This window comes from Catharus ustulatus, chromosome 1 (assembly GCF_009819885.2).
Source record: "Catharus ustulatus isolate bCatUst1 chromosome 1, bCatUst1.pri.v2, whole genome shotgun sequence".
NCBI lineage: Eukaryota > Metazoa > Chordata > Aves > Passeriformes > Turdidae > Catharus > Catharus ustulatus.
Window position 1 is genome coordinate 68,650,799 of NC_046221.1, and position 27,444 is coordinate 68,678,242.

The window sequence follows — 27,444 nt, forward strand, 5'->3', positions numbered from 1 at the left end:
ATGCCAAAACTCTGCTCCAGAGATGCAAAACTAGTTTTACCAGACTCAAACACAACTGCTCATAGAGGTTGCAGCTTCATCTCCCAAAAGTCTCAGCTGCTTCAGCTGAGTGCTTTGAGAGCCTAGAATAAAACAACAGCACTGAAGAGAAGCGGGAGGATGCAGTGCAGCCAGGTCACTAAGGCCAGCCCTCGAAGAAACATGAACAAACCCATGGATGTGAAATCAGCATTTCAGCCCTTCACTTTAGGAATAGGAGGGGGTAGACCAGTAGACCTGACCTTTGGAAAGGGCAGGGTTGAACAGGTATTTTCTTTTAAACCACCCCAGGAAGAAAGCACCAAGTGTGTCTTGATGTGGATGAACAAACTTTAGCTCATGCCAATCCTAGTCAGGACTACTTAAGATAAAGGAACAAGCATAAAATGGTAAAGCAATGGCAACTGCAGCTTCTTGCTGTTCTCTATGCTGGTGCTACTCTGTGTGACCTTCTCAGGCAGGAACAACATCAGTCCTATTTCAATTGCAAAACAAACCCTGCCAGGGTTTGGGCTTTTGCTATGAAGGTACATTTTGTGCGGGGGAGGGTTCCCTCAACTCTAACCCATACAGCAATCTGAGGCTGGTTATATAAGTTAAGGAGATAGAAATCCGAAGCCTGGAAACCTGCCATGTTCTCACAAATTCATAAAGGTGCATTAGCACTAGTGCTGGTTTTGCAAGAGCACACTCTTGTGAAGAGCGACCATAATCTGGGGAACTCTGTCAAGCTCTGTCACAGCAGAGAACAGTATTAAATAGCATGGGTTATCTGCTGCTTACTTTCCAGACACCTGTGATGCTGTTTTGTTCAATCCTAGAGTTGTTCACTGTATTCTGAACGCTCCTTGGAGGCAAAAGTCACCGGCTGCAAAATAATTTCTCTTGCTTCTCTGGCCATTTTCTGTTCAGTTCTCCAAATTTCTTGCCCTCCACAGTCTCCAGCTTGCCATCAGGCATCTGGCCAATAGATCCCCCTCTGCAGCTCTGCAAGCCAGAACTGAGTGGGAATGGTGCCAAGCCAGCAGCTCCCACACTTAGGTGCACACAGGAGAGGCTATATTTGACACAACCTGTGCAAGGTACACAGGACTCTAGACTATCTTTCCAGACACTCACAGTGCATCAATTTGAAAGAAAGAGTGAGATTGTTACCCTATGCAAACAACTTTTTACTTTGAATCAATTGTTAAGCACTTTTACACTTGATAAAGGTGTTAGCAGAACAGTCAAATTAAGTCAACATATCCATCTATGTGATGGCTATATCATTATCTTTGGTTCATTTTTTAAATTTCTGTGATGTATAATGGACCCAATCTTGCAATTTTTCAGAGGAACTTGTAATCCACACAAGGATCGCAGTTGGACCACTTAGCACTAGATATTCTTTTCAGGCAAAAAACCAGCTCAACATAACGTTTTTCCTCCTCTTTTTTCTTTTCATTTAACATAGACTAACATCCTTCACAGAACCATCTTCTCTATGCTGCACACAAAGTGCTCAAATGTCACGAGCAATAGTGAATTCAGGGGTTTTCTAGTCAGAAGAAACAATTAACACGTTGTTTTCCTCTGCCTTCTTCACTGGGTGTTCATACTGCAGGGAAGAACAAAAAAAAAAAAGTAAGAGAAAACGTCACAAAAATTTATACAAACACTGAAACTGCCCAAGATAAGAAATTGCAAAGATCCTGGAAGTGTGTGTAGACTCAGCTCTTAATTCTCAAGCACCTACTCTGGAACAAGTGCTGCAGGATGAGCACTCCCATGCTCTCAGCCTGCTGCTCTTTAAGTGCCCTTATTCAGGAGCACCTGTGTCCCTCAGCGACTTAATGGAAACTTTCACAATGGAGACTTTCCCCTTTGCAAAGGCTCAGGGTTCCAACCTCAACTACTAAAATATACAAGCCATTGGTTTTCAGTATCTTTTCTAAAATCCCAAGCCCAATCCACTGCGGTGACCACGTGCATAGTTGTTCCTTCAACACAGAGAGCTTTGAAGTGCCCTGTGAAGTGCAGGCACATGGCATCCCACACATGGCTGTAATCCATCAGCCTTATTGCAGAAATGCTCAATTCTCAAAGCCATCAGAACTGCACAAAGACCTGGAACAGCAGCAGTAGCAAAAATATACATCCATGTGATGGGGTGAACCAGATGCAAACTAAGCATTGTATCAAAGTTAGTCAAGTATTCATCCTAATTTACAAATTAAAACTAGGGCAATAAAATAGTGATTAGAGTCTGGAGAGCTTAAGAACTTCAATGGAATGTCTAACCAGGATGTAAGTTAAATAAAAGAAGATTGTTTTATAAAAATCAAACTTGAATGCATCAAGGCTAGAAATTACCAGATATAAAGAGCAGATGACAGAAAGCATGCAAGGTATCATTAAACTGCAGAGCCCTTAGCCATGGATGCACAACTCCGAGGGCAAATGCATTGAGGTTCACAAATTACAGTAATTTCACGAATACAAGCCACACCAATTTGACCAAAAGTTTGGTGGAAACCCGGAAGTGCGGCTAATATTCGAGGGCGGCTAATACATGAACAAAATTCTAAAAGCTGCCAACACGGAAGTGAGAGCCCGCGGCAGCCCCAAGCCAAGCTGGAGCCCGGCCGGCCCCGGCTGAGGTGGGAAAGCCTGGCAGAGGCGAGGCCAGCAGTGTGGGGGGCGGGCGGCAGAGCCTGAGCCAGCAGGGCGGGGCAGGGGGGGGCGGCAGAGCCCGGGCCAGCAGGGAGGGGGAGCCTGGGAGAACTGGGGCTAGCAGTGCAGGGGAGCATGGCAGAAGCAGGAAGGCCGACGGGTGGGGCTGCCTGGCAGCGGGGGAAGCCCAGCAGAATCTGGGCCAGCAGCGTCGTGGAGCCCGGCGGTGCGGGGGCCTGCAGTGCCGGCCGGGCGAGCAAACATGGCGCAGGGCGGCCGGTGTGCCTGGCAGCAGCGGCGGCGGCTGGCCCGCCGGCAGGGCGAGCAAACATGGCAGCGGGGCGGTGCTGACGGGAGAGGGGGGCCAGCAAGCCCGGCGGCGGCGGCAGCCCTCTGGTCGGGCGAGCAAACGCGGCAGCGGGGCAGCCGGTGTGCCTGGCAGTGGCGGCTGGCCCGCTGGCAGGGCGAGCAAACGCGGCAGCGAGGCGGTGCTGATGGGAGAGGGGGGCCAGTGAGCCCAGCGGCGGCTGCAGCACCACCCGGCCGGCCCCGTCGGCAACCATGAGCGGGCCGAGCCTTCCTGGCCCCGCCCCGAGCCAGTAAACCCCGCTATGCCGCGATCCTGTTACTAATTGGCCAATTAGTGAGAATCCGTGCGCAGCTTTCACAACGAACGAAAGTGCGGCTAATATTCAGGGTGCGGCTTATCTATTGACAAAGACAGCAACATTGTCGAGGCACCGGAAGTGTGGCTTATACTCCGTGCGGCTTGTATTCGTGAAACTACTGTACCCAGAAACTGCCTCAGGACCATGAATCCAGGAGAGACATCACTTGACCTGATGGAGCTTGTCTTTATCTTCTCCCCTAGGCAGGTACTGTTCCACCTCTTCCCTTTGTCAAACATTTCTTTCTCAATGCTTTCCAGAGGTCCCACAAAGAACCAGCCCCAGAGATCAGCCAACCCAAAGGCTTCCCCTCCCAGGACTTCAGTTTGATTTTCTCACTTCCAACCCCAGTCATTCAGGCCAGAGATCAGTCCCCATCCATAGGGAGCTGCTTTGGTATCACACATACCTTTGTATTCTGGACAGCATCAGCAAAACTCTTGGCTGTTTCACCCAGAGCTGAGTCAACAGATTCCATTCTGAAAGAAAAGTGATCTTAGCTGGTTTTTCATAAAGCACTTACTGGTGATGCTTGAACAGATATTTGTCACCAAAAATAAACCTGAAAATGGCAGGGTTTTGCTCAACATTTATGCCAACAGTGTATTTTTTATAGGAAATGGTCACCTTCTTCCACCACCTGTGACCCCCAGACACAGTCATGTTGAGAGGGTGCATTGCACATTGGTCCAGATTCCAGTACAGCTCTCCTGAGCAAGGTTCCTCTTCCACACAACTTCCCATACAGAGTTGCCTCATTACACTCTAATTCCAATTGAAAACCCTCACAAGACTGCAAAAGCTCAATCAGTGGACACCAAGATGCCATACTAGGTTTAGAATCCTTGCCCATCTATCAGCAAGAACATCACCAGCCTAACCAGTGCCCTCTGTGACCATCAGAGGACTTGTGAGCATGCAGGACAACTGGCAGAGACATACCTTTGCTTTTGCTGGTTGCAGAAAGTATTCAGTTTGAGCAGCTGTGCATTCCAAAAATCCTAAAAAGATCCCCAAAGAAAACCCCTGTTACCTGGGAAGGAGTACCTTTTTGGGCAGGCACACGAGAAGCTGTACACACCAGTGCATCCTTCTCCATGGTTGCCAGAATCTGAGTTTCCTTCTCAAGGCTGGCAAGCTCTTCAACAACAATCTTCTGGAAAGTCTCAAATTTATTCAGTCTAGTGATGAAGAGCAGAAACAATTATGCCACTTCAATGTGCAGTTGCACAAGGTGGACAACAACCCCTTCAGCACCAAACCTACCTTGAGGCAGAAGATTTCACTGCTGAGCTACATGGGGCAGATTTGTTTTCAGATATGTCACAGAGCACATGAATAGCATCAAAGTCACACTACTGCAGGTAAATATGGCTCAATAGCCTGTCCCAAATAGCAGCCAGCAACAGAGGACTGGGACAGAGAATACAAATGAATTCCCAGCACAATACTTGCACTGCATGCTCTCAGCCTCCAGGGAGTTCAGTGGAGATTCCCTGTGCTGAAGATTTAAGGTCCCTTCCATCCCAAACCATTCTATGACTCTATCTTGACACAAACAATCTCTATGGATTTTCCTGCCATGGATTTGATACGTACAGTGTTGCCACAGGATGCCAGCAATTTCTAAACCTTAAGAAAAGAATGTTGCAACCATAACCTATTGACTTTGCCACCATTCCCAGTTGCATTGAGGTGGGAAGAATTTGGCACAGCCCTGCACCCACTATTCTGCATCCTGGTTGGATCCAAGTTACTTACTTGGCAACCAAGCACTGAAGCATCTCACTGCCATCTACCCATACCTTCCACCACAAAACATCGCATTTTTTTCTTTTGGAACTCAAACTTCTCTGTGTACCTTAATGACAGCAAATTCTGCTCATAGAAGTACCATTGATACCAGGGATTTGTCACTTTAAAGACTACTATCTCATACTACGTTTGATCTAAATCCTATGAGGTAAATGTGAAATAGATACAGAGGACTGATAGACTTACAAGTATGGTATAAGATGTAAGTAAGTATCTCACTTATACCAAATCCATAAATATTAGAATTGATTTTTTTATCTAGCTCTTATCTAAGAAATTCAGGATCTGAGAAATCCCTTTTCTTCTCCACTTAATTAAGCAAGTTGCAGTCTGGCTTCTTTCTTAAAAGATTTAGAAATAGAAGCTACTATGTTGATGACGACCAGAAGACAGTCCAAGGACTGTTCTATCAACTGCTTGTAACTCAAGCTTGCTTTGCATGAATGAACCCATCCTCTCCTCCTACAGGAAAATTAGAATCAATCACAAGACATACTGCTGAAAGTCTTCTTGCATAAAAGCAAAAGACAAAAGACACACAAGCTATTTTGCAGTACAAACCATAAGTGCGATAGCCAACTGTCTGGTTAATACCCCTTTTAACCAAAATTGACGCAAAACTGAAGTTGTCTTCAGCCAGCACCAGACCGCTTACCTACACTCGTGTATCTGGCTCAGCAGGGCAGACAAGTTCTTCTCTGAAGATCTCAGGGCATCCTGTGTGTTGACCTCAATCCTTTTATACCGGGACTAGCCATGGGATGCACAGTTAGGGATATGCAATGGCCCAAGCCATAACCTAGAAGTCTAGTTTGCAAAGCCTTCCCCTGGAAAACAAGTTCCTCTGCAGGTTGCCATTCATCCCAGAAGAAATCATCTTAAATCAAATTTACTCTGCAGCAAGATGACACGTTGGTGCTGCAGATACAATCTGACTTAATTCAGTCACAGTAGTTACACCAACAAGCCTTGATGTAACCCATGTGACTTTCAGGGCAGTGTTGTGTTAGGAAAAACCTAATTAAAACTTCCTTTTTGCCTTCCCTTTAACACTTCTCAGAATATACAAGTTCTGTAGAACATTTGTAAGAGTTCCAGACTAACAGACACTGCTGCCAAAGCCCTACTCTTGAACACAAACTAAAGATGGGATATTTGCACCAACTCTCCCTGAGATAAAGGGGTAATTTCACATAACATGATCAATTGCCACACACGTTGAAAGAGCACACATTACCCATAAAAATTTCTTCAGTTGGCCAATAAAGGTTTCAAAGGCAAAAATCACTCCTGAATCACTCAAGTCTTCATGAAGCATCTTGGAAAAGAACACATCATCTGTACTAGCATCCATTTCCTGACCTAGGAGGAAGCACATGCCTAGTTAGCATCATGCTGGAAGACTTCCTGGAATATAAACCTCCCTGCTACTGAAAGGATTGTCATTCATGTGAGCAACAGCTTCTATTACTATATAATTATATTATTATAGAGCTGGAATTTGGGGCTGCTTCTTCTAGAGCTCACAAGCAGGAGGGAAACTGGCTCAAAAATCCCCAGAGAAATACTTGTTAGAGAGCAGCAGGGAAGGATAGGCACAACAGAGCAACTAAGAGCTATTAACAGATACTAAGGCAAATGCACAGAATAAAGGCAAAATATAGTCAGGCCACCCCTATTTCTGTCTTCTACTTATACATTGTAGGGAAAGTCTGATCCTCTCATGCCCAGAGTTAGCAGTATTTTGTAGTTACTTTGTCCATTACCTGCATGCTTTTTTTTCAGCACCTGTGTTGGATGGTTTTTTAATAGCTCCGGAAAAATCACTGTTCAGATAGACTAGAAAGCATGGATGTCATGGAGCAGCTGACTAAGAGGAGCCTAAATTTCCTTGTTCACACTTCTACATACACAGTATCCACGGTCATTGGCAGTGCTGCGGTACCGCCTGCTAATATTGACTTTTGGAATTTGGAAAAGTTGGCCTCTCTACAAATACATCTCTTCAAACGTGACTATGATTTCTACCACAAGAAAAGAAAAGCTGAGAGCATTTAAGCACTTCACCTTAGTTACCAACCAGATTTTACCTTTCTGGATCTCTACTTCCTCTTCTACGGACCCAGAAATTTTCTTCGGTACATGGTTAACCTCAGAGGGCAAGTGAATTTTCTCCAAACTAGAAAACTTAGGTTTTTTTATGATAGTGCTACTCAATATATCTAGAAAGAAAACAGAAGATATTTCAGAAGAAATCTGTTCTTTTGCATGAGGTACATGACAGTGCCTGCTCAAGGAGAAACCACTACTGGAATTACCAATGCTTCAGAAAAGGAGGCAGCCTCACTTTATGTTCTGGAATCACACAGGACAGGTTAAGACTTTATCTGCAAACATCTTCCCTTGCAAAAGCAGGGAACTAGCCTGCCTAGTGTTATGCAGGTATTTGGAAAGCTTCCATGTCTCCACCATAAAGATAATTTCCGTTCTTGGCCTTCTACTCTAACCATCAGAAACCTCTGGTGTCCAGCTTTTTCCCATTCCCTTTTCCAACCCAAGTTCTCAAACTGCTTATGAAGAAATTTTTAAGAAAATTGAATCAATCCAAACAATTCAACCCAAATCTGCAGCCTCTACTTTAAGGCAAATTTTTTAAAATCCAAAGAAATAAAGTAGACCCCCATCCTTTTGTCTCATTGTGCACTTTTTCTGAACTCAGCAAGTTGTCTGACACATCATCTCCCTGGAGTCTCCACATGGCAGAATGGAAGGTGGTGGGGTCCAGAGCAGGGGGGACAGTCAAACCAAGAGAAGCACCCTGAAGTAGATTTCAGGTTCACAGAGAGTTCAAATGCAGTCAGAGACCACACTTGAAATTTTTGAGCATAACCCTGCTTGGGCCTTTGCATGGCAACAACTCCCCTCCAATTGTAAGGTTGTACAGCAATTACAAAAAGTCAGTCCTCAGCACCTGTCTTCCCCCAAAATTAAACATATGTTATTGCAGTAAAATGTATTCAGAAAATGCTGGACAGTTAAAAGATATACTGGGTAAACAGACAGAGCCAGCTCATGAGAAAAGTGATGCGTTTGTCCAAGATCATAATTTCAGTGACTCACTTCATAGACACAACAGTAACTCAGACTCTTAGCGTGACATCAGCACTGAGAATTATTAGGATAAAAACAACCCCATTGCTCCTTGACTTGCTTGAAGTTCAGCTGGTTCCAATCACAAAGAGATTGTGCTGCACTTTCGAGTTAGTTTATGAAAGTTCAGTTTCATTTAAAAAAAGGAACCTGAAGTGCCACTTACCTAATAAAAAAGTTACAGCAGTAATAAGCATTATTCAAGTCCCCATTTAACAAATGCTTACAGCAATTGTTTACATCTATGTTCTTAGGCATTTAAAAAAAACAATAACTTGAAGGGATGCTTGTTTTGTTTAAACTGAAGTTGCAGTCTGTTTTTGAAACATTAAAAATTATCTTTTGTGTGTCTCTTGTGTCATTAGCTTGTAAATTCCCACCTACACCACAAGTTGCCCTGTAATCAAGGGCAGGTTTTAAGAGTCAGCAATGAATTCAGGAATGTATGTAAAAGCATCTTACCACAGTCTGCTGTGATATACAAAACAGAGAAACAGGATTCAGGAAAAAAAAGAGTAATCTCAAAAAAACTCAGTGTTAATTTGTCTTTGAAAGAAGACAACAGCTTTGGCACCACCTCTTTCTGCTTTTAACCAACTCTTCCATATTATCAAGAGTAACAAACCTGAGTCCTTCCGCTTGGCACTTTCTTCCTCTCTCGATAATTTGTCCAGTGTACTGTGAAACTTCTAAGGAGAGAAAGAAAATAGAATAAGAAGGTACCCACCCTGCAGACAAGCTGCCAGGAACTTGTCTAGTTTTGGGAAGCAAAAGGACACTATACACTGGCTTCAGGTAGAGGTAGCCTGACACAGCAGACAGGAAGGAGGCTGAGCACTACATTCTGCACCTGTGTGGGCTTGTCCACATCATTGGCAGGGCTCTCAGCAGGCGCTTCAAGTGGTAGTGGACTCCCTCCAAGCTCCTCTGAGAGCATTTCATCTGTGTGAGAGATTAACAAACTACACAAGCAACAGAGTTTGAACTCTGCATTGACCAGAAATCTCAATTCAATGACACAGAAAATAAAACCCAAGCCCTCTACCCTCTTATCACACAGGGAAGAGGTGATGTCTGAGACTCAGTCCAAATGCTGTTTTCTTGTACAAGACACTATCTACACAGACAGTGTCTTCCCCTCAGAGCCATTACAAAGAAATATCATAGGGCAAATATTTATGGAAAAAATATCTATGAAAAGTAGCAAAATCAAAAAGAAAAACCCACCACAAAAAATACTTCTCCAAGAAGTACAGACCCATACATATCAAAACTCTTCTAGTGCACTGAAGATTATATAAAAATCAAAATACCTGCAAGATTCACTGTGGGTAAATCATCTCCCTTGGAGTTAAATGTGTTTTTCCTTAGCACCTCCTTTTGACCTCTTTGCTTAGATTCTCCCTCCTGAAACAAAACAAAGTCTAAGCATTATTTAAACATTACTACAGAAGTAGGGGTTGGGTGTTGTTTTGGAGGGAGAGTTTTGGATGATTGGTTTGTTTTTAAAATACACTAAGAGCAGATATATACTGAAATTATGCCTAACATACTGATGGCTCTATCCAGTACCAAAGGACACCTGTGCCCTGAAGTTCAATGCATGCAAGAATTCTCCCTTTAGGCATACATTTGGTGATGTTTTTCATAAGCAGAATAGTAGCATTGTAGTCAAGAAAGAGAAGATTTCCAGGGAAAAAAAAAATTGCACTTAGTGTGACTACTAGTTCTGGAGATTTTATTTTTTTCCCGGACTTTCTGTATTTCAAATATGTATATACAAATATACATACACACACATATATTTGATATGCAGCATTTAACAATTTTTAAATTTAGAAACATTTAACAATGTTTCTATGAAGTTTACCATGTTTTCCTAAGACCTCCTTTATTAGACCAAGAATCTCAACAGAACTTAGCAGACAAATCTCTCCATCAGAACATCTGAGAATTAAAATAACACCAATTTCTTTAATTCTCACTCATTAGTACACATTTTATATCCATAATGTGTTCTGTAATCTGAGGCACTAAAGCATAACACATTCTTACCTTCTTTGACTCATAGTCACTGCCACTACTTGCAGAAGATACTGGAAGCACTGCAAGAAGAAAAGCTATCCTGGTTACAGGCAATGTAAAGTGTGTACTTTACCCAGTTAACTGAGTTAGCCACAGTGCAAACCTTTTCAATTTTGGTTTTCTAGATATTTACAGGATAAGACTTCACAACACTTCCATTAAGTTTCAAAAATACACCTTTCTCTAATAAAGACAGATGTAACAATGCAAACATAGATAACTCACTGCATCCAGGGCAGCTAAAAAATATAATTTAAAAAAGGTTGCAGGCTCAGCATCTTGTCTGACAATTCCCAAGGTAAGACATGTGGGCTGACACTGGAGTGAGAACAACTACCCTGAAAATCCAGTAAAAAGAATACCTTGAAGCTCAATTTTCTTTTGCTTTCTAATCTGATGAGAATCTAACAGCTCCCCGAGCAAGCACAATTTCTCCAAGAGCAGGAGAAAAACATTTCATCTCCTTCAGGACAATTTGGTTTCCATTTGGTAGTGACAGCAGCAAACAGCCCTGGAGCACAGCTGCAGGGAAGGTCTGCTGTTGGTCAGGTCTCCTACTCAGGAGAGCCAGGATTTGGCCAAACTCTCCTTTCCCAAACCATCAAAGCATTTGTTTTTCTGCAGCAAAGTACATCATGTACAGTTATGTGTCAGTAGGGGACTAAGCTTACCTTTTAATTTACTTCTCACATTGTGTCTTTTTCGGGTATAATCAACCGACAACAATTTTGGCACGAACTTTTTCTGAGAGTCAAGGATCCAGCTTTTCTCACTCTCAGCAGAGCTTGCATTCTCATTGTTGCTTTCAGAGAAAAGATGTTTCCTGTAACTGGACTAAACACACAAATAAGTCCTGTTTACTCAGAAGCCCCTCAGCCATTCCATGTCAGCTACTACCAAGTTATCCCATCTCTTCCTTCCCACAGTTCGCCATGTAAAGCTGTGAAATCTGCCAAAACAGCCACAGATGGATATTGAAACAGCTGTATAAAGACACCACGAGGCAGATGCTTGCGTTTTGCCAGTATGGGGTTTTTACAATATCCTTCCTCCTTGTCTTTCCCTCTTTCCTGTGCCTAAAATAAGAGCACTCTTCCAAGGAGAAAAGCCTCAGTATGCCTGAGCTGCATCCAGCAGCACATCAGGGGGGAACAGGTAACACACAAAATTCACTAGCTGGTCTGGCAGTGGTGGTGTGTCCTGAGCACTGCTTCCAAAATTACAGACAGAGCATTTAGAGGTTACCAGAACCACACTCCTCCACCTCTGCACTGGGTAGGCATAAAACTTCAGCTTCTTTATGGGTGCAACAGATTTGTACAGGTAGACATACACAGCATTCAAATAGGCAATAATCGAAGGCTCTAGGGATGCAAAAGCACAGACACCCTACCTGTCTTCTCTCAAGACTGTTTGATTCCTTGTTCTTACTTCTTGTTTCATAAGTCCTGCCCAGTAACACAAAGCCCCAAATTAGAGTAGCAAACATAGCAATGACACTACAGCACTGCCGAATGGGCACAGACAAGTAGAAGTGGTAAGAGGCCCCTTAAGAGTTCAGCAGAAGAAGAAACTGTTGAAGACCAGACAGTAGCCTAAATTTTTCTTTGCCTGGATTTCTAAAGTAGCAATTCAGGGATATCTAGGCCTCTTAAAATAAAAATCAGCACTTTTTAAAATAAAAAAGTAATCTGCGTACGTAGAGGTGGCAAATCCCTGGAAGCTTGCTATGACTGCAAGGCAGCCAAAGCAAGGCAAGGAGTTTCAGCATTTTGCAAAAATTGTATCAGTCATTTTGCCATATGGTCAGGAAAGGATGATGCTTAAGAGTTAAAATCTTTACAGTTGACAGGAGTCACTATTCTCTCCAGTAACCTTTATATTCTCAGATACTAATTTAAATATTAGTATCAATAACATCCACGGTGTGTGGTAGCTAAGCAAGGAACTACTGTATTAGAAAAGTCACACAGCCTTTTGGATCCTAACTTAAAGATCTTAACCAAAGCTATGAGCTCTTATTCACACAGCAAAAAGTTCACGAACACTGAATGTATAATCTTGTACCTCTGACTTTGCGAAGAAGTTTTCTGGGCAAGAATTTTTCGTTTGGCTTCAGTAACCTGAAAGCAGAGAGTTGTCTTAAAGTCCAGTTGCCCCATAAACTACTCTACATATTGAAGATATCAGAATTCAGAAGGGATTACAAGTCCTGCTCAGAAATTCTACCTTTTAATGGAATGGGATTTGTTGATTGAAACAGTGTCATATATTATAATAGACAAACATTTGAGCCTTAAGCAGAGTTCCTTTCTCTTGGTTTATGAATTTTAAGCATGAGCACCACAAGACACGTCACTTGAATCAATGGCAGGGTTGGCAGCAGCACTGTAAGCACGGTGCAGGGCCCCTGTACAGCCCTGGAACAGGTTGCTGGAGAAGGGTGCCGCGGAGCAGGGATTTATGCTGACACCCAGTGGCAGTAGCAAGGATCGGGTCACGTCCAATTCATAACAGAGAAATTTGGGGTGTTCCCTTCAGCAACCATCGCCTCACAATTAGCAGGTGCCACTGACTGCCCCCACATCAGGGAAGAGGCTGAAAGCCAAAGGTTTGTCTAGCACAGACACCTTGATGGAAGCCATCAGGAGCAAGTTCACAGCTTCCTGGGAAAGCCCACACTGGGCAAAGTTTCAAAGCAGTCAAAGTTTAATTTTTTACTCCTTTTTTTTTGGGTCTGCAAATGTAAGTCAAGTAGAATTTCCAACAAGTTTTGTAAGTTTTAACCAGGGATTCCCAGCTTACAAAGCACAGCTTGAAGTGGATTTCAGTCTCTTGTGTTTAGCCTAAGAGGACAAAGTAGATGCTCAGCAACCTGCTTTTGACATTCAGTAAAACCCAGAGGTTGGCCTTCAATCACAGAGACAGCCCATGGCCTCACTGAAGCAACAGCTCAAATGCCTGTGGTGTTATGATGCATTGCCCACCACAAAATTCATGTAGTTTTGAGCATTCTTATCACTCAAGAAAAAAATCCATTTCCACCATACAGAGAAAACAAAACCAAAAAAGTCTCAGATTCCCAGTTGTCTGTCTTGCTACAACAGTGTGTCCATCCTTACAGCATTTCTGCAGCAAATGATGTCCCCCGCCTCAAGTTAATACTCCATTAGTGCTGGGCTTCTGTCTCAACTTTACCTTTCCACGACTTGAGGAGTCAGAGTTTTCAAAATCATAGAGTTCCTTTCTGCAAGACAATGTAAATATGGCAATGACATACAATGGTGAAGAATCACCCTACATAATTTCATTAAGGATAGGGGGATAATAATGTGGTTTTTTTCTGAGCCCCCTCTCCTCAGATACCCTGTATGCCTAAAAATGCTGTTTTCTAAGCTTGTAAAGATACTTTCTCATTTTCTACTTAGTCTTATTGCTGTCTTTATTCTCACTCTTGAATAGTTACTCCTTTAAGAAATATTCAGAACATAGAAGTTAACTTATCCCTCTTTATGTAGAGGACATTTTGTTCTCACATTACCCATAATAGTACATATAGTACGAAGTAGTAATGAGTGGAAATATAATATCAGAAGCATTTAAAATCTCCATTTAATTCACTTTTGAAAATTCTATTATTTAATATTTGTTCTAATCTATTCTCTCAGTACATCTAGATCTTGCTTTCACATCCTCCAACATTTACACTAAACTGTACTTTTACAGTTTTCTCCAAAACATAACTATTTAAAAAAAAAAATCCTACAATTGCTCAACACGCAGTATATCTTTTTACTAGTAAAAGAATGGGAAGACTAAAGAACTGAGATCCTCATCAAAGTTCCCCAAAGGAAGGAAACTCTCATTTCCAGATGAAACACTAGAGGGAGCAGAATGACCAAGCTAAGAAGTTCCTCACCTCTAACTTCTACACTGCTGCTCCCGTTTTAAAACTGACATTTACTGCATCTAATGGTCTTAAACCACACAAAACAAAAAATTTCATTAAGCCCTGCATCAAGTTGTCTTATTCTTACCTACAGGCAGTCAAAAAATTCATCTAAGCAGTTGGGGTTTTGGGAGGTTTTTTGAGCTAAGAGAGAGTAGGTTGAAGCAGGATGCCCATGGAAGCAGAGACCCTCACACACAGCTCATTTGCTATCCTGCTCAGCAGCAGGCATTAACTTGTACACAACCCTTGGCTGAGCACAGGAGGGAGGGCTCAACAAGGCAGACTCTCAGTGCCACAGGTTGCATATTAGCCCCAAACACTCAAGTGCTTGTTTCTGCAGTGCCCCCAGGTTTAAATGCAAATAGACAGATGTGTGGGTGCAAGGGAAGGGGACAAAGTGAGAAAGGCCATCCTGAAACCCTAGGACACATGATGCCAAGAAACTGGGACAATATAGGAGAAAACTTAAGCATTTTTGAAAGAAGCTGGCACTCAGAACTCAGCTCACTGGAGGATTATGTTTGGGCAAGGAAAAAGCCCATATGCCATGACAGAGTACCACAGGGGTAGAGGGCATTTTTGGCAGACTACAGTTAGCCTCTGAGATCTTTGTCACTTTGGAGACCCAAAAGATCCTACAGAGACAAATTATGATGCCATCATAGCCTCGTACTTGTTTTACTGCCTGTTCTAGGTACAGTCAGGTCATCCCTCCCCCCCCCCACCATGGGGACTCCCTTCCTCCCTGAGCACTAGAGAAAGTCTTAAATGACTTGGTACACCAGTTCCTGCATGGGCAAAGGGCTTGTGCGTCATACCTGCCTTCAGCCCTCTTCTTGGCCAAACTCGTTTTCCTGTTTCTCTTTTTGGTGGTAACAACCTTTGGAAAAGAAGAGAGTTGCAGGATCTAAAACAACAATATCCAAAGTCATGCTCTGATTCTAGAGCCTGCCAAAAGCAGAGAAAAGGTGAGCCAGGAAACTTCCTTCTTCCCTCTACAACATTTTCCAGGTGCAAATGTCAGCCACAGTACTTTCTTACCACAAAGTATGGGACTCACAGATCTGAAATTGGGATGTCAAGAGGGGGATAGAAAATAGTTCAAAGGCTTTGAATTCACCGTACAGTGGGTGTGTGCTACAAAACAACTGAATGGGTAGTAAAAAGTATTTTTTAAAAAACCTGAAACTAGCACTTGGAAACAAACCCAAGAACAAGTCTGAAATGCAATTTTTTTTTAAATCTAAGCACCTAAGCTCAAAAATATTGCTTTGGAAATTTAACTTCTCACATAGTGCACCAATTTATTTTTTTTAATACATGGACACACCAATAGAACTTTCCAAGTGCAACTACAGATTATTTCCACTTACTCAGTAATTTACCCAGGTTGCAAGTTCCTACATGGGAGAGTCATTAGAGCCCAGCTACGAAACTGAACAAACACATCTGTAGACTTCCAAGGCTTGCTTCCATTCAGGAAGCAAGCATTCCCTCTTGAGGGGAGTGTGCAAGTCTTGTGACATGTTAGTATGTCCCACACACCTCTGTACCCCCGGACACAAGCACAGTACATTGCTTTGGGACTGTGTATATGCTGAATAAACTCCAAGGAGCTTGAATCACTTGGCTGGGCCCCTCTAGAATGAGGTAGCTGTTGCCTCTGCAGCTCACTCCCAGTGCTAGGTGGCACAGCACATCAGGTGTGACACTGTGGGCTCAGGACACTGCCCAGTGGTACGAGTGGGTCAACCCATCCCAGCTTTCTCCTGCAACTCCACCACAATGTCTCTTCCCCATCCTGCATCCCTTCACTCAGGGGGACCCCCAAGCCTAACATACCTTTGGCAGCGATTCATCCATAGGTTCTTCTTCTAGGGGCTTCTCACTGAGGACAAGAACACATCTGAGGGAGCTGTTCGCGTAAAGACTAAAACGTTTGTGAAGTACTAAGGGGGAAAATAAACAACAAAACTTGCACCAATTAGCACCAAAGCAGTGGTTTTATGCATAGAGAAGAAACGTAATCAACAGGTCTACAGAAGTCCAGCTCCTTAACTAACAAATTCTGTCCTGCAAAGGTCTGGGACACAAAGGTGAATTGAAGCCATAGTGAATTCAAATTCACATCATCTTTCACAAAGTCATGGTGCCGATTATGGACAATCTCACATTTGGCAAGCTCAGGTTTCACAGCTTAAGTTTAACACTCTGCAAATCAGCCCAGTGGGCTCATCTTGCATTTAGACTAAATCCATGCTGAGAAAAAAGTCACACCAAAGCAGCCACCAATCTGGTAACCAGACATCACTGTTCAGCAACTCCAAAGTACTGAAAATGCCAGGCAAACAGCCTTTACGTCCAGGTGGCAAAGCAATCTTCTATTTAATAATTGATGGAGTAACCTCAAAACTGCATGCATTAAAACCCCAGGAGAAAAAAAACCAACCCAAACACACAAAAAACCACAAAAAACTCACTTTATACCTTTCTGTCTGCAAGACACTCACCTAGGCTTAGCTTTCATCACTGGAGATGGAGCTTTGGAGTTTTCTTCTGAAGAAGGCAAAGAAACTGTAGTTTTACCCACTGGAGCTACTGTGAAACTTTATCTACTTTTGCTGTAAGACCCACAAAAGCAGGGCCTTCAGCATGTCACCTGGGTGACACTTAACTGGGTCAGACTTAAAGTACTGAAGGGAGCCATGCCTGACCTTGGTTAGCATCTTCCAGGCCAGTCTGCTGGCTCACTGTAACCATGGCAACACCAGAGTTGACCATTTTCTGTTTGGAGACATGAAAGCATGAACAAAGCATGCATGTGATCAGTAGAAAAGTGAGGGGTTTTTAGGAACAGGTTTTTTAGTAGCAGCCTGTGGCAAGAGCTGCATGGCAGGTTCATCGTTGTCCGCATGTAAAAAACCTTTTAAGCTGCAAGTAAGCGATAATATGGGTTTCTCACTAAGAGCATCCCACTGTCCTCTTACAAGAGAAAGTAATTTTTTTTTTCTTTTTAAAGCAACTTTGCTGAAATTGCAGCTCTGGAGACTAGTATTTGATCTGAATAAACACAAAGCAGTTTTCTTTGAAAGAAGGTTTTAGTCACACCTGTAAAAAAAAAGCAGACTAGGGGAAGAGAAAAGGGGCACAAGGAGTGTTCCATCATACACCAAACACTTACTGCTACAATGCCTGTTAACTGCTGTCTGTGCTGAGAGGTTAAGTTGTCTTCTTGAGTCTCCATATTTTCAGAGTTTGAAGGATCTTTCCTCCTCTGTGCATTAGAGGGCACAGGTGCTTCTGCAGAAAAGCAACCAGATGAGAATGTCACTGCAAAAATTGAACATGCTACCCCTTTTTCCATTCCCACACACGCACGCATAAATTGCAACTGTACAAGCTTCCAGGCACATCTCAAGCTGACATTTAACAGAACAAACCAAAGTATCTTCAAAGTACCCAGTGAAGAATTGCAATGCTAAATAAACAACATATAAGCTCATCAATACTGAATGAATACATGCAAGTTTATCATCTTACTACTTGCATTGTTGTGTTGACTTTTAAGCTCTGCAAGGCATGGAGCAAGCCTTTGTGTCCGACTAAAGCATGGGGATCTTTCACCACTTACGTTTCCCTCCACTGAATCTGTCAGGCACTGCAAAATTCGTTTCCCTGCAGATTAACTACCTTCTGCCTTTTGTACTCCTTGACTGCTTCAAGCAGCAGTGCCCACCTCTGTGTGCTCCATAGTGGGCACTGACAAAGGAACTTCTAGCTCATCTGCATCTCCAGAAGCTGGAGGACTTCCATTCTAGCTGATTTTAGGCTGTAACTGGAGGAAAATGAAAGTGCTACTGAAGCTAGTGCCCCAGACATTTAGAGTTGGAAGTGGCTCTCAAGTATACACCCAGAGAAATCTGAAATGTGCAGAAATCTAGAGGAAAGTAAAAATTTATTTTTAACATTGTCACAGAAGGAATTCTAGCTATCCTAAGAGCTCTTCAAACCTGATTTGTTTTCAAGACAGTGGGTGGTAGCAGTAGGAAGAGCTGTGATTTCACAGCCTTAGAAGATGTGGCAATATCTGTCAAGCAAGTTGGACCAAAAGAGGATCCACATAGAAAGTTATCACTCCAAAACCTGAAATACAGCCAGTTTTGGAGCAGGACAAATCCCAGACTTCAAAGTCAAAAGATCACCGTACAGAAAAAAAAAAAACAAACACCTTCCAAAAAATTTGATACCAAAGTCAATCAGGAAATGCTTCCTCAGCTCAAAACCAATTTTGATCACACAACCCCCTCGGTTTTTTGCTGTAGTCAGCTTTTCCTTAAGGCTGTGACCCACAGTTTGTGGGGACTTACAGAAGAATTTCAGAGCATGAGAAGGGAAAAAAAAAGGAGTTACTTTCTCTTTTTCTAAGCAAGTGCTGGGCTTAGACCTTCCTTTGGGTCAGACACAGAAATGACACATCTGTCTGTACTTTTCCAAATTACGTCACCAACAACCGAGTTCAGAACACAATAAAAATCTGCCAAACGATCCTGGAAGAAGATGCCTTGCAAGATGTTCACTGGCAGCACAAGAAGCACCACCATTTGGTGATGGAAAACTTAATGTGCCCAGTTCAAAGAAACACAAACCTTTGGCTGTAGGGTGGTGAGAATATGGAAATAAAGGCTGTTCTAGATGCAGCTAAGAGGCTGTCCTGCCTTAAGGCAGATAGCTACTTTTGTAGCTGGGGCACACACAGATACAGCCCTGCAGCACAAGTTATTTACAGCAGCAGGTCGCCTCCCGCAGAGGAGCTGGGCTGCTGCTCACCTTTACCCACAAATAGGGATTGCAGGTGAGCACTTCTGCTCCCCCAGCTGCTCTCCCACAACAGCTGCAGGCACCTCCAAGGCATCATCCACTGCACGTGGGGACAGGAGCACATCATTTTCTAGCACATCACCTTGCTCAGAAGAAACAGAAGTTTCCTCCCTGCAGGAAGCTTTAGTAGAGGTTGTCCCACCAGATGCACCCCACTGCACAGAGGAGAGCTTGTTAAGTGCCAAGGTGCAAGCACTGGCCCATCAGAGAACCTGTGCTTTCAGGAAGCCAGAGGCCACCACCCTCTTCTGCAGGCACCCACATGGTACAACCAAACCAGAAACCAGGCACCAGGCATGCCAGAGGTGAGGACAGGAGGGTCCTGCAGATGGAAAGCAGTTCTGCACACCCTGCACATCAGAGGTGAGCCAGCAGCTGAAATGTGCCTTGCCAGGCCACCTGCCAGCCCCCAGATCCTGTCTCCATGAGCGTTCCCCTTCCTGTGCAACCCAGCAACATGGCCATGGTGCCCAGCCCTCATTCCCTGGGCTAGAGGGACTCAGCATCGGCCAGAAGCAGAGTTACCAAGCTCACAAGAGGCAAGAACAATAGAAGACTGAGCTTAGGCATTGCTTGGTTTTTTGTTGTGGTTTTTTTCCTTTTTTAAGTAAAGTTAACTGTAAGCTGTGAACTACAAATAAAAATGATAATTTGAAAACAGATATTTAAATTTAACAAAACAACACATTTAAAAAAAATCACCTTCATTCTGCGTGGCTTCCTTCCCAGTGTGAACAGTCTCATCTTCAGATTCAACTATCTGTTGGTATGAATTAATGTCACGTGAAAGTGGTCTTAAAAAGAGTAGTCTCTTTCTCTAATAAAGTCAGCTACTTAATAACAAAACTAACAGTTGCTAATTCCCAGCAACAAAACAGTGGATACTAATTCAGTTGATCATTTGGAAAGGTCTCAGCTCCCTTAAGGCCAACAACAACCAGTATATTATGGTTATTCACTGTCATGCAAGCTTTTCTGCAAACACTACAGACTGTGGATTAATTAGAAATCAAAAATTAACTATATTAACATTTGGGGGGGATCACACACAATTTGTGTTTTTACATTAGCTAATAAAGACCTTGAGGTTTTAGAAGCACTCTATTCTTTGTCTTGAACTCCCAAGTCAATCTAAGATTTGCATTTTTCAGTACACCTCCAGGTTTCTGTGTAACACTTTGCCCATCCTTGCAATGTAATGCTTGGGCTGTATGCAAGAGCATGTTCATACTTAAAGTCATGCAATCAAATGTCATAGGCTTTATTTTCTATTTCAGAAACCCAAGAAATGTTATAAGTCAAGGAATTAATTAACAAATCATTTTAACCTTCCAGGTTTTAAACCATAAATTTGAAACTTCTTTCCTAAAACACCTAATTTCTCTTCCAAGTCAAAGCTTAGAACATCTATATAGACTGTCATAAATCCACAGTGAGTAAAGAGGCACAGAGAAAATAAAGAAACCACAAAACAAATCCCACAAACCTGAATGGTTATGTCCAGTGTAAAATACAGTTAAGAAAAAACCCCACATACTGGAGCTTACCATCAGTTTTTCTTCTCCTAAGACTTTTCCAAGTACATTTAATATTTCAAACTCAGCACTGAAAATCAGTTTGATTTTTGTTACTTCTGTTTTGTTAAGAGCAGTGGGTATCTTCATGAAAATTTTAACAATCTTTTGTCTATCCTTCTCTGTGTAAAAAAAAACCAAACAAACACAAACAAACACAAACAATTACATTTGTTTTAGATCAAGACATCCTTCTCTTAACCCAAAAATATCTGACTAAGTGGCATTTTCAAAACAGTCTTTTACATCTTGCCCTTGCATTTCCACTTACTCTGTTTGCTCATTTCTTTCCTGTTGTGTCTCGGTGATGCTGTTTCCCTGGGACACCTATAAGCTGACACCTCAAGCTGTCCTGCTTGGGTAGGGAGGGGAGGTCATTGTGCAGAACGGGCTTACACACAGTCCAACAAGCAAAGCTAGTACAGGATGACCAAAGACAAGACAGAGAGGAAGGACAATAGACAGGAAACCCTTGGTGATCATGGGATTTTAGGTTTACTCCATCTATATCATGGACCCCCAAATAAAGAGGAAAACATTGTTGGTAAAATCTTACCCTTCACACTGTAATTGTTGACATTTTCTTTTGACAGCCTCACAGAGTCCCAAAGAGCTGCCTTTGAAAACCAAAGCCATTGTGTCAGAAGGGCTGAGGAAGTGCCCACTGGCTTAGGCTAATCCAAAGCCAGCTGGGCTTTGCTGTTACCTCATCACAATCCACATAGAAAGTCACACTCTGGCTGCCAGCGTTGAAGTCAATCCAAAATTCCTCCAGTTTCTCATCTGATGGCTTCTTCACCTGGGGAAAAAAAGCAGCACTGCTGTTCCCCAAAAAGCCCCACAACTGCTGTATCAGTAACAATTTTCTTTAATGGGCCAAAACTCATTATGTAGTGTTCCCCTACATAATGGTCTGTACATATTGCAGAAACACACAATCACCCTGTGGTGTGCCAGCCCATTGCTCACCCACCCACACCCATGTCAGACATGGTTCTACTTTAGCCAAGGGAGAGGCAATGCTCCCATGTTTGTGCCAGGAAAAGAGCTGTGGAATCTCTGTTTCTGAGCACTTGAAATAATCAGAAGCAGTGGAACCAGCTGCCATCTACACAGGTTTGATTCAATATGACCTCAGGAATGGTGCCACAGTTCATTCAACTGGAGACCAGAGGAGCAAATTGCAGGATCTGCAACTCTTCTCCAGGGGCATCAGGCTAATCTTGTTTTCTGCAGACTGGAAACAGCTCTGCCAGAGGACTCACTGTTGCCCTGTCCTCCTGTTTTTAGAACTCTCTTCTGTCATCACCATGAAGAGGAGCGTTGCCTCTATCACTTGGACTGATTCAACAGCGAAGTCAGCAGCAGTGGGTTGGGGGCTAAGTGACAAACAAGCAAACTTCCCAGCTAGAACAGAAGGTTACACTCTATGCTCCAAGAAGCTGAGCTCTTCAATGAGAAACAGGCAGGGGAGGAAAAAACCCCAAACATTACCACAGAAAGCAACATTTCAACAGCCATAATACTCTAGGGAAGGTGTGAGAGCTTTAAGGGCTATTACCTCATTCATGTCAGCAAAAGCAGATATGCAAGGAAACGAGAAGACTCTGGAAGAAAAGCAGACTTCACATGATGCATTCAACATTAGAATCTGACTTCAATTATTTTATTAAAAATAAGATTGGTTACTAATCTTATTCCTCGAAGAATAATTTAAAATTTTCTAAAAGCAAATTAAGCTTGGATAAGCTAGAGACTACAGTATTTTAGTAGTGATGCATTATCTTCATTGATTTTACTTTCAAAAGAATCACCATAAAAATGCATTAAAATTTCTTCTCAAAAACAACTTCATCCTTCACATGTGATGTAAATATTTTTTTAATATAAGCCAACCCATTTTACAATTCTATTTACTCCCCCTGTAGTAATGATGGCATCAGATTATTCTGTTGGCTCTCAGCTTACCTTCTTTTATCTCCAAGCCTTTCATTTAGTAGGTTAAGAAATTTTCTGCAGTCCTTCAAGACAAATCACACATTATTTTAAAAAAAAAAAAAATCAGGCTGCTTTTCCTTTGCAAATAGTTACTCTATTGTGTAGAGTAATTATTTGCTTCGTAACATCTACTGTGCAGTTAAAAGCTTTAAAACTAGTCAGTGGGATGCTAAAGGCCACCAGGAAGAAACACTCAATTTACTACAAAAGGTTGGACCCAACTTAAGACCAGTAAGAATCCAAATATAAACTCTGCAAAATTAACTTATTTATGCATTATCTATATTTCTTTATTTTACTTTTTTATAGGTAAAATAACTTAAAAGTGGGAGCTATTTTAACAATGTGTCATTTAATATTTACCATATCAATGGGGGGGGGGGGAAGAATAAAACAAGCCATCCACAAATAACTTTATAAAATCAGTTATGCAGCAACTTCTTGCAAGGACGCCCTGGCTTAACTCAACCAAAACTAGCCCCTATACAGACTTGTCAAGTATGTTGTTTTCAAAATAAGGACCCTCACCGTCTCAAATTCTCGATCCTTGATCTCTTTGAAAGCTTCAGCAAGATAACTATCTTCAAACCAGTGGTGAACAAGGTCATCTCTCCATTTTTTTATCATTAACCTACAGAGTGCTTCTGAGAGGGCAACCTGAAGGTCATAATCTGCCAGGTAAAAACAAGCACAGAATAAATATCATCACTCTGACATAAGAGAGGGTTATAGCATTGCTGCTCCTGCAATTTTATATTGCAGACTCATATCCATTCTCTAGCCTCAGTTTCCTCTAGGAGAACAGGGGAGGGTGAACAGTCAAGTGTTGGCTCAGGCATCCTCAGCCCCCCCAGCTCAGTGAGACTGAGGTGTGGAGAACTGCAAAGCACAACATACAGGAGCACACTGGGAGATGTGCTTGGGGTTCAGGAAGGGGTTGAGAGCAGACTCATCATTAACCCAGCAGGATTAAGCCACATTCCATATACTGTGGCAATACTCTACAAAGTGCTCTTATTAAGATGAAACAAAAAAGATTTTGCTCAGGAGGCCATTAACCTTGTTAACTAAGTTTTGTCCACATCATGGCAAAACAATTCAAATTTAATTTTTAAAGACTATCAGCCAGCATATTCTGTAAAAACATACATAAAGTTGATCTAATTACTTTTCTACATAAATCAGTTTAGCTTGTCTGATTAGTCAATATGTATTACTAATACCAACCAGAAAGAGCTAACACATTGCTGCATTTAACTTTTTTTAATTTATATTTTGTTAAAGCAGATCTGACCTTCCTCCCTAAAAATCAACTCTTGACAAGGAAATGCAATTTAAATTATAATTTATCTATAATAAATAAGCAGATGAGGTAAAGCTGAAGAATTTTCTTACCACCAACTTCCAGTATAGTTTTTGCAAGGTCTTTCCTGAAACAACAAATGCCACAAGTTAAAATAGAAGCAACTAACTCCTAACATAGAGAAGAGAGTGTTTAGGTACAGAAACTGGAAGGAAAATCGCTTACGTGAGTGAGCATATCTCCTCAGAGAGAGGGAACTTCTTTCTCTCCTCCCGCGGGACACTGTCAAGTATAGAGTTGAGGGTCCTCAAGGCCTTTTCCCCAGCAAGAGAAGGGGTAGAAAATGAAGGGAAATAAATCACTAACATTGTTTCACATCTTATCTCTAATTACACAAACTTTCACACAAATGTATCCCATTTGCTCTGCAAAGTAAGAATCTCACCTCCAGATGCAGAGCGCAGCCAAGATTTGGTTCCGTCACTAGGTGCCCTAGTTCAGGCAAAAATAAATTCACTACCTCTTTCTTCCCTAGAAAAATAAATCAAAAGGTACAGCTAGAAATTGGCTACTGTCCATATAAAAATAGTTGAAGCAACTACAGCTTGTTGTGTTGAAGGAATAAAAACATCCTAGCTGTAAGTTATTTTAGAACAAACCTTCCAGACGTCTAATCCTAGACAGAAAGGGGAACTGGGCATTTCCATCTAAAAAAAAAGTGCTCCAGGTACACTAACTTCTGACCTGGGTAACTATTTAAAGAGGCACAGAAAGGGGAAGCTAATTACTAGCCACAAGAGAAAACCTGAATAAGCAGGTTTTGCCAAAATCAACAAAGTAAACCAATAAAGTATTAACCAGAAGACGCTTGTGCCACTCTGCTCCCACTAGAATAAGGTGCAAGGACAAATAAGCACACATTATCAAACCCACAGTACAATGCTTTATTTTTACATGAATTGTGAGCCTGGATGTCTGGCCACACAGGTATTATCTGAAAGCACCTTCTCCCTCCTGCCCTAATGTAAAATCAGCTGCAGCCACAGAATAAAACTTTGCTGATGAAACAAATGAAAGACAGACATCCCTCTGTCAAGTTCAGAAGGCTGAAGGAGTTGCCACATTATTCTGTGGAGATGGTTGCCTTCAGCAAGGGAATGACATCTGGTGCCAGAACAAATAGATGTGCAAGAACAGACTGTCTAGACTGAACTCCTTTCAGAAGCCACTTACTCTGATCAAGTGAAATTCTTGATGCAGACCATTTAAAAAAGATACCAGAGATAGATTTTTTTCAGCATGTACAAAGCAAGCAGATAAAGAGAAATAGAAAAAAGGTTTGTGCTCCAATATAAACGTTAATGAAAATTATCTGAACAGAAATCAGTTGGAGAATTAAAAAAAAAAAAAATATTGCAGAGAAGAAGAAGTAGGAAGCTGAAGAGAAAGGAGACAATTCAAGCAGAATGAAGAAATATGCTCCCGAGATTAAGATTCAGGATATTGAGGAACAAAAGGAAAAAAAATACTGACCTTCATTACTGCATTTGCAAATCACCTGATGGAAAGAGCAAAAGAAGCCTTCATTAACACACCACCACCCAAGAACAACAGCACACAAAGTGCAAGCTGTTTATGCACACCTTCCTCACTCCCCAACTTCCAGATTCTAAATAACATAAAAGAGTAGTGTACCCACATCAGACAAAGCCACCTGATCCAGGTATGTCACATATGGTCACCCTGATCATACAGGCTGACAACATGCAGGGAGGGTAAAGGTACACAAGCACCCACTTCCCCCAGGGATTCCAGCACCACTTAAGAGCACAATGCCCACAGGTTCCCTGGAAAACCCACATCATGACATTGTTCTCTTATTCTTATTACACATGTGGGCCTAGGTAAAAGCACATTTTATGTTTATGTACTACAGTACTAGATAAGACAATCTAAGGGTGTCAAAGCTCCTTGAGGAAAATTAAAAACCTTTAAAAATTTTAAAACAACTCTGCAACACAAAACACTTCTTCCTCCACAGTGAAAGCATGTGGAAGAAACATAGCAGGAAGACAAACTAAATTTTTGGGAGAAGAAATGGGCACTTTACCATTTCAAAGTGGTTAGAGAAAGAAGGAAGTTTGATTTTGCTCAAATATCATTTAGCAGAACTCCTGAAAAGAGTATTGATCATCAGTATTGATATGAATTCTGATGCACAAAGTGACACAGTTCCAGCAAGCTACAGACAGAAAGACTGGGAGCAATAGCCTGGTGGGAAAAAGCTAAAAAGCATTCTTCCTATTATGAATTTTACATCACTAGGCCTCTAACACCCTTAAAGTCATGAGTATTTAAAGTTGAAACCTAAATGAGAGTTGTAAGCAAGTTAGATCATTCTTTAGAATTAAATCATCTGTTCCAAATAGAGTAGGAACAAATTGCCAGGACCACCTTAGTTTGCACACAAAGTGCAGCTCGGTGACAGTAACTTGTGGGTTTGAACTAGAGCTTCAGCTCACAAGCTCTTATTCATAAAATGCATCAGAATTTCTTGCAAATTTTTCTACAAAAACAAATACTTCAAGTTAGAAAATGAGAAAATGCTTGTCCCAGGTGTGTCAAATCTCAGTCCGATCCCGACCTGGAGCACACTCCCAGACACTGCCCAACCACACCACCCAGGCTCCATCCCAGGCTTAGCCCTAGGGCACCCTGCAATTACTTATTTCCTAACAGGAAATTCTGAATTAATATCTATCTTATCCAATAAAGGCAACCCTCTGTCCCCTTAAATGCACGAACATACCAATGCAGAATCAAAGAAGTCTTCAAGCAGTAACATCAAAAATTTATTCTCATTTAGGTCGATGACAGTCACAAACGTTCTTGCTCTTTCAAACCAAGATACCAGGTAAAAGTTAAAAGAATTAGTTAAAAACTGGGAAGAGGAGTCAAAAATCCTTAAACTATATGTCAGGAAACCTTAGAGTTTTTAACTCTTTAAAACTCAGAGTCACGTATTATGTCAAAAGCTACATGTCTTTAAGGAGTTCAAATTTTGCTAGGAGGACATGAAAAGTGCTATTTCCCTCTTCCCCCCACAACCCTCCTTTTATCCTCCCTTCTTGTCCAAGGCACCCACTCACGATGCTCAGACACAATATATGCTTCTAGTGGCACCAAAACTCCTACAGGCATTTCTAGAGGACATAAATTCCCAGCAAAATACTGTAAATTTTTTTCTAAGCTTTTAAAGGTAAATATTTTAATACTTCATTATTTTAAAGATTGCATAATATCACACACAAATATTGGACTAGAAAT

General features: G+C 41.9%; 1 protein-coding gene across 1 annotated transcript; it reads right to left on the reverse strand.

Annotated features, from left to right (window-relative positions):
• SYCP2L (synaptonemal complex protein 2 like) lies at positions 1–27,041 on the reverse strand. The gene is made up of 32 exons (XM_033056364.2): positions 26,927–27,041; positions 25,651–25,675; positions 24,563–24,648; positions 24,343–24,431; positions 24,210–24,244; positions 23,343–23,485; positions 22,785–22,837; positions 22,378–22,423; positions 21,523–21,615; positions 21,373–21,433; positions 20,790–20,938; positions 19,945–20,002; positions 17,546–17,664; positions 17,079–17,148; positions 16,875–16,920; positions 16,207–16,252; positions 15,183–15,244; positions 13,611–13,659; positions 12,480–12,535; positions 11,806–11,860; positions 11,084–11,246; positions 10,383–10,432; positions 9,641–9,734; positions 9,178–9,269; positions 8,953–9,016; positions 7,268–7,399; positions 6,415–6,539; positions 5,833–5,927; positions 4,444–4,543; positions 4,305–4,363; positions 3,772–3,841; positions 1–1,639 (listed from the first exon to the last, which is right to left on the reverse strand). The coding sequence occupies exons 1-32, from the start codon at positions 26,960–26,962 to the stop codon at positions 1,580–1,582; spliced, it is 2,481 nt and encodes an 826-aa protein (XP_032912255.2). The 5' UTR covers positions 26,963–27,041; the 3' UTR covers positions 1–1,579.
• Positions 27,042–27,444: the final 403 nt, after the last annotated feature.

What these genes read in the sequence shown, in the direction of transcription:
- SYCP2L (XM_033056364.2), bottom strand. Translation starts at nt 26,962, where the DNA reads ATGTTACTGCTTGAAGACTTCTTTGATTCTGCATTG. An exon ending in CAACAATTACAGTGTGAAGG is followed by an intron (nt 20,939 to 21,372) that starts GTAAGATTTTAC and finishes TTTTTTACACAG; the next exon opens with AGAAGGATAGACAAAAGATT. An exon ending in CCTGGAAGATGCTAACCAAG is followed by an intron (nt 16,921 to 17,078) that starts GTCAGGCATGGC and finishes TGCCTTCTTCAG; the next exon opens with AAGAAAACTCCAAAGCTCCA.